General features: G+C 39.1%; 1 protein-coding gene across 1 annotated transcript; it reads left to right on the forward strand.

The window, feature by feature from the left end:
- The first annotated feature begins 329 nt into the window (after positions 1–329).
- LOC139849685 (uncharacterized) lies at positions 330–839 on the forward strand. Its single transcript, XM_071839317.1, has one exon. The coding sequence runs from the start codon at positions 330–332 to the stop codon at positions 837–839; it is 510 nt and encodes a 169-aa protein (XP_071695418.1).
- The last annotated feature ends 11814 nt before the right edge of the window (positions 840–12653 follow it).

A 12653-nucleotide genomic window follows, 5' to 3' on the forward strand; every position in this document is an offset into this window, starting at 1 on the left:
CAGGTGATTATTAAGAGCTTCCGCTGTTGCATACTAAAATAAGGACAAGATTTGGAGTCCATGCTTGTATGATATTATGTAAAAACTGCATTCAAGAAACTTATTTTTGATGTAATATATTCTTATTGTAAACCATTATGTAATGGTCGTGTGTAAACGGTATATTTTAGATTATCATTATTTGATAATCTACGTAATGCTTTTAAACCTTTATCGATAAAATAAAGGTTATGGTTGTTTTAAAAATGAATGCAGTCTTTGAAAAACGTCTCATATCGAGGTCAAAACCTCGCGACGAAATCAATTAATATGGAACGTTTATAATCAATATGAACGGGACATTTCAATTTGCTCCATTTACTGTTAATGGTCATGATTACTTGAATGGTTATTATTTAGCCGATGGGATTTACCCAGATTGGGCAACATTAATCAAGGTGTATTCGACACCAACAGATGAGCCACGTGCAAAATTTAAACAATTTCAAGAAAGCGCACGTAAGGATGTCAAGAGAATATTCGGTGTTCTCCAAGGTAGATTCCATATTCTACACATGGCTGGACGACCACATAGTGTGAACACGTTAAGACGAATATTGTATTGTTATGTGTTCTTGCACAACATGATAGTCGAGGATAACAGGTTTAACATTACATGGCTCGAGGAAGAATTACTTGCCACTGATGAAGCAAATCCTAACTACGTAAGGAATCGATCTACAAGTCGTGATGTACGAGAACAAGAAATACCAGATAGAAACGTTCATGACCAACTTCGACATGATCTTACTGAACACATTTGGAGCCTTCCCCCAAACTTTAGAACTATGAATGCTTAAATTGTGTCATTGTTGTATTTTGTATTTCAATAAATTGTTGTATTTTAATAAATTGTGTAATTTTAATTTTCAACAAATCGTGTAATTTCAACATTGGATTCGTTCAAACATACTCAACAGAGATGCTCTGTAATAAAGTTGTGTTGAGCAGAGATGCTATGTATAAAGTTTTTTTGAGCAGAGATGCTCCATATAAAGTTGTGTTGAGCAGAGATGCTCTGTTAAAAGCTGTATTCCACTATTACTTTATTAAAGCTGTATTCAACATGTGTTTTTAATTCAAACATTGGATTCGTTCAAACAAGTGCTACCCCTATAAATACAACCCCTCAATTGTTAACAAACCACACCTCAAACACTTATCTCTCTACTAAATCTAAAATTTATAAGTTCAAAATGTCTTAGATGAATGTTATGCTTCAAGTTAACTATGGTGGGGAATTCGACCGCGAGGTCAAGAATTACTCCACCGTCAATTCTAAACAGAGGGAGTATTGCATGAATGTCCGAAATTATCGGTTGTCTGAACTACTTGATTTTCTCAAAGAGGACATACCTCTTGCATTCTCACAAGTGTGGTTCTTCAAGGAACCCAATGTTCCAGCCAGTCTTCTTAAAGATGAAGAAGACTGGACCATGCTTGTGGGTCGACCAGTGACCATCAACAAAATCATCAAGTTGTATATCGAGTTTCGGGATGAGAGCGAAAACATTGTGTCTGATGAAGAGGACTACGTGCCCTCCGGGCCACAATACGACACGGACGACAAATTCTATTCATCTGATTCTCCTGATCTCAATGATTTCTAAATGTTTTGTTGTATTATCATTGTTTATTATCGTTGTTTAGCTTTCGTTGTTATTGTGTTTAATCTTTAGTTTCAAAAATTGTAACCGTGATGTTGTTTTAATAAAAGTGACGTTAAAAAAAAATTAGTGATTTATATTTGTAATAATAATAATAATAATAATAATAATAATAATAATAATAATAATAATAATAATAATAATAATAATAATAATAATAATAATAATAATAATAATATAAAAATGAAAAATTAAAATTAAAATTAACTCATCACATAACCATCACGCCCACCACTACAAACTCCATCACGCCCTCACCCCCATCACATTTGCCAACTCTGCACTATATCCCACAAAAACCTAAAAAAAAACCCATCACCCCCATCACCACTAAATAAAGTCTTATATGCTTTTACTTATTGTTTGTTAGTTTTTAGCTTTGTTGTTCATGAAATATAAATATCGTTATGTATGTATAATTTATTTGCTTCTTATTTAGCAAAATAACGATAACTTATATAGAAACGAAAACATTTTCAAAACGAAAATGTCATCAACCAAAAGATACAAAATAAAACCCGACATGGCTCATACCTATAAAGCAACAAAATACCATAAACTATCTATAACTGAGCTTTAACGTATATCAACCAAGCCTCAACGAAACGAGCAATAAGAGCACGAAATTACAATCAAACGAAAAGAGAAAAAAAAAATGACTAAAAACTATCGCCGCCAATGAGACCCGCTCTTTCATTTTACCATTTACCGTATCGCGTCTAATATATTTGCTCGATCAGTTTTCAAACTTGTAAAATAACACATTAGCCGAAGCATCGCCAAGTAAGATAGCTGTTGAAGGAGCTAACATACACCGATCCACGAGTCCTTGAAAAAAACCTTCATCATTCAAGTCCTTAAAATAACACGTTAACGACGTCCTGTTTGCTGAAAGCTACACAAATTAGATTAGTGTGAACCTTTCATTATAGTTGCATATTTTCTTTATGAATTAGATTTTTATTTTTGTTTTACAAACTATTTTTAAAAAAAAAAAAATTCATGTTAAACTTAACTTAATTTATATAAGATATATATCTATAATTCAAATAGTCTTTTTCATTGTGGTGAAACTAATTTAATTTAACATGTAAGGTTTCTATTCATGTTAAACCCAGATTTAAAAGCTATTTAACATGTCGACGGAACTTTGATCATTTATGGGGGGTTATGTAATGTTTTTTTTTAAACATTTAGAAAATCATTACATTTTCCCAAATAGGTTATTTTTTATATTTAACCAAAAGAAAAAACTTCAAAAATAATTAAAATCTGTGTATAGGTCACATTAAAACTGTATTGATAAAACGAAATGATTAAAAACTGAATAGTTCAAAATTTGAATGATTATAATAAAAGTGATGATCATGGTGATTATGGTGAATATTAACAGGGAGGATGCGAATTATTTCAACTTATTTGTTAGTGGTGCATGTTTGGAGGATATTCCTTTGGGAGGTCGAAATTTTACGTGGATGAATAAGATGGCTTCTAAAATGAGTCACATTGACAGAGTAATGGTTACTCATAATGTGCTGCAGGTGTTTTATGACATGATCCTAGAAGCTTTATCGCGACAATACTCGGATCATTTTTCAATTTTGTTTCACAACTCTAACTTGGACTTTGGTCCAATTCCATTCAAACTCTTTCACTCTTAGTATGATATGACAGGTTTTGATGATGTGGTGAAAGAGACAATCTCAGGTGAGGCATATGCTGAAACGGTTGATTTTAATGATAAGCTGAAAGTTCTAAAGGCATCCATCAAGCCATGGGTGAATAATAGAAAGTCTCAGGAGAAGTCTAGAACAGTTACTATTCACGCGCAGGTGGCAATATTGAGCAGAGAATTGATTAGAATGTTGCTTCAGTTTCGGATAGGGAAGAACGAAAAATTCTTTTAAACGAGCTGCTTGGAATAGAAAAAAGAGCCGATCAAGATATTTTTCAGAAATTCAAAGTTATATGGTGCACTGATGGGGACGAAAATTCATAATTTTTTCATGGGCTTCTAAAACATAGACGTAACAAGCAGACTATAAGAGATATATCATTGAACGGGGTTTGGGTTACGGATCCATTGGTGATTTAAAACGCGGTTAAGGAGTTTTATTCTTTCAAGTTTGCGAGAGATATTAACAGTGGCAGTCCAGCAAACTTATAGCCTGTCAATACTCTCTCTGAGATGGATAATGCGATCCTACAACGTGATATAACAGAGGGCGAGCCTAAAAAGGCTGTATGAGATTGCGGTAGTGATAAATCTCCGGGACCTGACTGTTTTACATTTCTGTTTATGAAAAATAATTGGGATAGTTTAAAGGTGGACTTGGTTAAGTCCATTACCACAGCTTTCAATTCGAACAGAATGCCTAAAGGATCAATTTCGGCATTTATAACTCTTATTCCTAAGGTGTCGAATTCGAATTGCATCAAGGATTATCGGCCTAATTTGTTGATTGGAGTGCAATACAAAATTATCACGAAAATATTGGCTAAGCGGTTAACGATGGTTATTGATAAGATTATAAGTAATGTTCGGTCGGCTTTCATAAAAGGTAGACAAATTTTAGATGCGTCGGTGATCGTTAGTGAACTAATGGGTTGGTGTAAAAAGAAAAAGAAAAAGTTAATGATGTTCAAAGTGGAGTTTGAGAAAGCTTACGACACGGTGGACTGGGATTTTTCTGAATACATGATGCAAAGATGGAGGAACTAGATTCGTATGTGTTTGATAAATGCCAGCACCTCAGTTCTTGTTAATGGCAACCCAACTGGGGAGTTTCGGTTAAATTGCGGGTTGAGACAAGGTGATCCTATAAGCCCGTTTCTTTTCCTTATTATTATAGAAGGTTTGCATTTATCTATTAAAAATAAGGTGGACGCGGGGCTCATTAGTGGGGTTAAAGTGGAAGATTTTGGTGTGAACGTATCCCACTTATTTTATGCGGATGACGTGATAATCTTGTCAGAATGGAACCGTGACAGCCTCACGAATACAATTTCGGTGTTAGATGACTTTTATCGGTTATCGGGATTGAAAATTAATGTCGCCAAGTCACAGCTTTCTGGCATTGGTGTCCCGATTGATCTCGTTGATCCTTACGTTCACGAGTTCGGTTGTTCGAGAGGTACACTTCCTTTTAAGTATCTAGGCCTTCCAATTGGTTTGTGTAAGACCCTAACCATCATTGTACAGCAGTGTAAATATGGTACATAGAGTGTGGGTATTGTTGTATAATTAAACAGAAGTCAGAAACTGTCCAGCACCTCGTGTGCGCCGCGCACACCTAAGGGAGCGCACCGCTCACCCTTTACTGTAGCCGGATTATGTTTCATTTATTGAGATATTTTGAAGGGTTTTTTGGTAAATTCACCTGGGGACGAGTTAAAGGCTACCAGATCAGTAAGTGGAGTGTCATAACTCCACTATCACCTACCTTATCCATTCCACTTAAATTCTAGAGAGAGAGGAGAGTTCTTGAGTGAGAAAGCTCAAATCTAAGAGGAAGAAGTTGATTTCGGGCCAAAGCGCGTGTGTTAAAGTTGTTCCTCGAATCACTAGCTACGTTTTGGTTGTATTGGTATGTTCTAACTTTGATTTCCTTACTTTGATTTTGTGTGTAACGACCCGACTTCGTTTTACCAAAAACACGCCCTAAAAAAAATAATTCTGGGACAGTACATCTGGACGGCGTCCAGTTATCAGGACGGCGTCCAGCAGAGAAGACCAGGACGGCGTCCAAGCCATTTGGAAGGCGTCCAATTGAACTAAAAGTTCCTGATCAGTTTTTCAAATTCACGCGAGCGGAAAACCCGCTTCCCGACACTTTTAAACGAAACAACTTTCACAACACCTCATATTAAGTAAAACTAAGAGATTTCCGCAATGAAAATAAGTTTTACAACACCGGACCCACAATGACCCGTTTTACAAATAAAGTAGCGATTTCGACCCATTTATCTCTTTAGACGGATTAGGACTCTACAACCCAACCCAATACCAAGAGCATAATCCCGGGGACTACCAAATCCCCAATCCGCGTCCAAACATCCAAAAACTACCCCATCGAGCCCAAGTTCTCCTACTCATCTAGTCTAACAACTAGCTAGCTTCATAACACAATACCTGTAAAAAGGTAAACAACGAGAGGGGTAAGCAAAAAGCTTAGTGAATGCAATAATTATACACATACATATATAAGCTACTTACTTGCAATCACTTACACAATTACCGCATAAACGCTAGCAATATAATTAGCATACCATCGCAAAGTATAATGCTAAATCTCCAATATGCAAGCTAGCACAAACAATAGCATATAACTCGAACAATATAATATGCTACACTACAACACGTAACCATGGTTAACCAATCGTACAAGAGAATGACGCCCGCGAAAGGCCATCGGAGTTCACAACATCCATTAGTGTACTTAGCACCTCGTATCACTAACCCCCGGGTGGCATCTTAACACCTCGATACTTCACCCTCGGGTGGTGTCTTAACACCTCGACACTTCACCCTTTATTATGGAGTGGCGTCTTAACACCTCGACACTTCACTCCTAGGTGGCATCTTAACACCTCGATGCTTCACCTCGAGTGGCATCTTAACACCTCGATGCTTCACTCGTCACGTGAAACGTGGTGTCTTAACACCTCGAAACTTCACATCTCACGCTACAACAAATAAATACATTATATACCTACGCATATAATTATTCCACTCACCTTGGAATGCCCGCACAAGTCATGTACAACATGATCTCCGTCCTCAAATCTGAGCAAGTAATCACCTATATTACACATAGGAAAAAATATACACATAAATAGTCATTCTCTAAAAGAGAACCCGACACAAACATCCCTTAGCCGAGGGATCACACATTGCTCGCCAAAACCCGCCCATTTAACACCTAATGGACATAAACCGATTACCACTTCGGGTGGTAATTCATACTCAATCTACAAAGTAAAATTTAACTCAAATTATACTTAACACCAATTAGACTAATCTAGGTCCCGACACTATGTTACTACTTAGGTAGTGACACGTGCAATATCGACCCATATTGCATTTGACTACCTTTGACTTATGTTAAAATATCACTTTAACCCATAATTACTTCTCGCGAGTAATTACATCCAAAAACATCATTTAACACCTAACAAAATCGTTTAACATTCATTTAATCCAAAATTAGTGTCATCATCAATTTTGACGCAAAATCAAAGTCAACCCATTTGTCATAAGTCTCAAAACGCCCAAAATCACTAATGACTAGTGATTCTACTTCCAAAACACCAATTAACACTTAAATCAAGTATTTACATACTTGATTCACCAAAACTTAACTCGAATCTTAGTTTGACACTAAATCAAAGTCAACACCCATTTTGACCAACTAACATGTTCTTATGAACATCTATACACTAACACATTTATGAACTAGTGATTTACACCCAAAACCATGACCAAAATCGTCATCAAACCCTAACCCACCAATAACGGGTCAAAACCCATCTATTAACCACAACAAACCCATTTCACAACCATTAAAGGGTTTCTAACAAAATCAAGCTCAAACCCTAATTTGAATATCAAAATCAAATAATGAAAATCGGAGTTAGAACTTACCAACACTACCAAGACGTAGCCATTAGCGAGATGAACAACTTTAAAACTCGCGACTCGACCCGACTCACCCTTCTTCTTCCCCAAACCAAGTTCTCTCACTCTAAAATGGTCTCTTTCTCTCTAGGAATGGATGAGAGTGTTTTGTGTGAGTGAGAATGAGCTCCAAAGGAGTTCTAGATCAGTTTTGATGATCCCAAACTGACCCCAAGTGAAAAGACCAAAGTACCCCTTTTAAAATGAGAAAAATAGAGCTGCTGGCCCGTCAGGCCTTTTGGACGGCGTCCAAAAAGGTTGGACGGCGTCCAGATTAACTGAATCAATTTTCTGAACTTGTTTTGGTCGTAACTTTCAAACCGTAACTCCGTTTTCGATGAATCAAATATCGTTGGAAACGTAATGAGATTTCCTATCCAATGGTAAAGTTTTAGAACATCAAATCCAATTTTATTTGGGATCCAAATATACGCTTACATGCCTCGTATTTCGAATGTCGTTCAAAATAACACGTAACTGAAAACGGGTGTTACAACTCTCCCCCACTTACATTGGATCACGTCCTCGTGATCCGCACCAACACTAGAAGTTAAGCACTTCTCCCTCGAACATTTTTGCTTCCAACGCGGAGTCACACAAGTAGTAAACTCATCCGAATTCTCGCTTCGTGCACAAACGCATCATATTACAACAAAATCGGGCAATCAACCCACGAGTCAAAACAACCGTAACCGTTGCTCCTACGCCGAGTATCCAAACTCGTACCATAGACCTCACAATCGTCCTAAGTGTAGAACAATTTACCGACAATCACCATTGTCACGCCTCCCGATCCTACGACACAACCAAGCCCGTCATCCATAACATCATACTGGAATTCTAAGATCTCACCACACGCTAATGATTACTAGCGCGCATTACCGCAACAAACGGTATCTCATACACTCAACGTTCAGAATTCCCCCTTAGGAAAATACGGGAAACACCATTATCCCTTCAAATAATCTCGGCTACAACTCGTAATAAGCTATATCCATAACTATACCACCCAACGCGATCTACTAAATCCACCACGTCATGAACCATGTCTTGCATTAATACCAATCGAGAAGGATTCATGCTTCCTTGAAACTCCGTGCTCCATCGGTTCATAAATGTACTACTCAACCGGTCATTCATGAACATTCTCTGGACCAAGAACCAACTTCCTCCGGCTCCACAACTGGGTCATTCCTTCAACGAAGAAATTTCAGTAACCCCAAAATAATCACTTAGGAGCACCACTTTCTCACCAATCGATCCGTACACAACCATCCGTCACTGGATTAATCCAGGACGACAACAATACACCACGAGTTAGACGAAACATCAACACTCGACAGAAGGTTTCTCCCTTAAACCCTACAACACATCCATACACTATGGCTTCCTAGTACTATCATGGAAACTATTCGTGTACTAGAATCCCGTCAGTAGCGAATTATCAACATAACAATTCGCAATTCGCCACACGACCCACAAAATATTCACCAACGTCGGGTGAATCCTCCTACCTAGACCGTCCATTGAGGATGGATTCGACATTTCGATGCAACCAACAGGTCACATCACTAGGGAAAACACTCACGCAAACAAACAACATCCACGTGTCTCGATGTGAGACAATCAGAATCGACACTTTCCTCTTCACAATCATCCGTAAAGTGGAATAATCCACTGACAATCTCCACAATTGCATTTACCGACAGGGAAAATACGATATTCGCCACGATATCGAACTCGTTCTCATTCAATTATACTGTCCGGGTTTCACGATAACCCAGATTTTTCACTACAAGAGCACCCGCAACGACAACTTCATTCTCTCACTCCGGGATCTCAAACTTCACGTTTGGTCTCATACCGCACATTGGTACTACACGACCACCTTACATAGGAAGTCTTACACTTCCTTCGATCCCATCATCACAAACTTCACTCATAACATTCCAGAGTTGTAACTCACAATCGTAAAGCACGATCTCGAGTCGACATTAGCAACCCGTCACTCTTCCTTGTTAGGAACTCCGAATACCTATTGAGGCTTAGTACGGTACACTCCGACACTTTGCTATATATAACACCACTGGAGCTTCCTCGGGCAGCAACAAAAACTCCCCCACTTAGAATTTGGCTCCACATTCTCACCGCCAAGATGATAACATCCTGAGGAATTTAGCATTCCACGAAACACATGACCATTCTCGCAACTGGTCATACACTCCAAATCACCACGAATTCAATTCGGGCTCTCAGAGCCGACATACACATTCGCTTGAAGTGACGTACATGCGATAACATCGCATCCTCATTCCATAAATACAATTAATAGTCCTTCATCGTTCGCAAAGCGAACTCCATCAAAGTGTCACATACGCCTCTACGACTAGGCATATGCCACTCCACTTAACCAGTCGTGCATCTCAGTCGAGATCACCCTCCCTTCCACACAACGAACCTTTATTGACAATTTCTCACTCTCATGGAGAAGAGTGACCAATTCCGACACCCTAATTGTGTCCACCAAAATATCAACACTTCATCATACCCTTCGGACTAACCGACCATTAAGTCCGTCACCGGCTCACCGGTCATCTTTACCCGTCTATCACTTAAGAGCAACAAGATTCGCTCACCCGTCACTTCATAAGAAGTATTCATCACAATGCTCTTAAACTTCGACTTTCGCAACCGTCGAATTACTATCACCCGTCGATCACTATTATCATCTCCGATGCTTCAAAGGGTATTTCTCACGGGCACCCTAAGCACAAAGTGATCACACCACTGCCGGAGTTGAACATTACACTAGCAGGTATAAAGAGGCACCTGACGCAGTGTTATGCAGACTCCCACCCCAATCAATCGAATTTTAGAAAATTGACCTTTAGGTTCCATACACCCGATGTCACCCATCTCTCTATAATAATGACCCGAAGTCATACCTACCCGACAACCTTACGGTTTATTGTCTTATCGAAAGTTCCAAGCGATCACACGCTACCCGCAATTTTCACAAGGCCAAACGATATGGCCTAATGAAGCCCTTCACCTAACTTTAAGGAGATGCTCGGGAACACCAAGTCTTACACCCTTCTACATCTCGATAAAACCACTACTACAAGGGATATTCCATTAGGAATGTAACCTTATAAGCCACAACACACTAACACAATCATCATTAAACGGGTCCCACTCCCATGAGTTTAACGACCCGAAGACTCCTCGATTCGCCAATTCCAAGGCGACTCACAACTAGAATCCTAACACGATTCTCTAACCACACACTCTACCTAGTGTAAATCAAACTATAATCATTAGACTTCTCGCATTCCATTACGGAATTCAAGTCCTCGTCGCACACACGCAAGTGTAAATCGGTCATCCTAGTTACGATGGGTAACTAAAACCAATAACAATCTCAACAGTGCACCCGCTACTTAGGGTGACTAAACACGCACCAAACTCGTGAGTTGGCTCGCTCACTTAACTAACCGAATCCATCGTACACTTCCCGACTCACAAAGAACCTGATGTGATAACAAGCACATCACCGAGACCACTATAAACTAGGAACCAATAAAAGATTCCTAACTCATCCCGTTCTACCCCAACCATGCCACGTTTCCTCCGTTCGGTACTTGTCATGTCATGCTTAGTGTCAAGATACATGGTTGTAATAATGGTGATCGGTCACTCTTACAATTGCGCACCTTACCATTTCCACATGGTCATGCAAAGTACTTTACCCGAACTGACGCAACATTCACACAAAATAACAAGCGATAACTCCTAGTACCCGAGTGACCAAAGTCTTTACCGTGAACATGATCACTCAAACCGCCAAACATGCGAATCTCTCCAATAGATTCGTCTCTAGGATACCGCACCAATAGATACCTGTATATATATACCAATATGCAATATAGTAATAACGTACACAAGTACACCACAACAACAAGTCAACCTACATCCCAGGTGACTATCAGTAAAATAACATCCAAGTTCGCCTACTTACATTAGGCACTAGCAATCTAAGGCACTAATTTACACACGAAATAAGGCCCCACATAAACACACTTTGGACAAACGCAAGTCCTAGTTAGTCACCTACTCTAAGGCACTAACAAATCTCAATCCGACCCGTAATCCTACAAGTCCCGCAAATAACGCACAACCGATAATAAGTCTAAGACTAGGCACCTATTCCAAGGTTACCTAATTCCCTTAGACTATGCTCTGATACCACTTGTAACGACCCGACTTCGTTTTACCAAAAACACGCCCTAAAAAAAAATTCTGGGACAGTACATCTGGACGGCGTCCAGTTATCTGGACGGCGTCCAGCAGAGAAGACCAGGACGGCGTCCAAGCCATTTGGACGGCATTCAATTGAACTAAAAGTTCCTGATCAGTTTTTCAAATTCACGCGAGCGGAAAAACCGCTTCCCGACACTTTTAAACGAAACAACTTTCACAACACCTCATATTAAGTAAAAATAAGAGATTTCTGCAATGAAAATAAGTTTTACAACACCGGGCCCACAATGACCTGTTTTACAAATAAAGTAGCGATTTTGACCCATTTATCTCTTTAGACGGATTAGGACTCTACAACCCAACCCAATACCAAGAGCATAATCCCGGAGACTACCAAATCCCCAATCCGCGTCCAAACATCCAAAAGCTACCCCATCGAGCCCAAGTGCTCCTACGCATCTAGTCTAATAACTAGCTAGCTTCATAACACAATACCTATAAAAAGGTAAACAACGAGAGGGGTAAGCAAAAAGCTTAGTGAATGCAATAATTATACACATACATATATAGCCTACTTACTTGCAATCACTTACACAATTACCGCATAAACACTAGCAATATAATTAGCATACCATCGCAAAGTATAACGCTAAATCTCCAATACGCAAGCTAGCACAAACAATAGCATATAACTCGAACAATATAATATGCTACACTACAACACATAACCATGGTTAACCAATCGTACAAGAGAATGGCGCCCGCGAAAGGCCATCGGAGTTCACAACATCCATTAGTGTACTTAGCACCTCGTATCACTAACCCCCGGGTGGCATCTTAACACCTCGATACTTCACCCTCGGGTGGCGTCTTAACACCTCGACACTTCACCCTTTATTATGGAGTGGCGTCTTAACACCTCGACACTTCACTCCTAGGTAGCATCTTAACACCTCGATGCTTCACTCGTCACGTGAAACGTGGTGTCTTAACACCTCGACACTTCACAT

This window comes from Rutidosis leptorrhynchoides, chromosome 5 (genome assembly GCF_046630445.1).
Source record: "Rutidosis leptorrhynchoides isolate AG116_Rl617_1_P2 chromosome 5, CSIRO_AGI_Rlap_v1, whole genome shotgun sequence".
NCBI lineage: Eukaryota > Viridiplantae > Streptophyta > Magnoliopsida > Asterales > Asteraceae > Rutidosis > Rutidosis leptorrhynchoides.

Bases quoted from the DNA above. Each gene is read 5' to 3' on its own strand.
- LOC139849685 (XM_071839317.1), top strand. From the start codon at position 330: ATGAACGGGACATTTCAATTTGCTCCATTTACTGTTAATGGTCATGAT.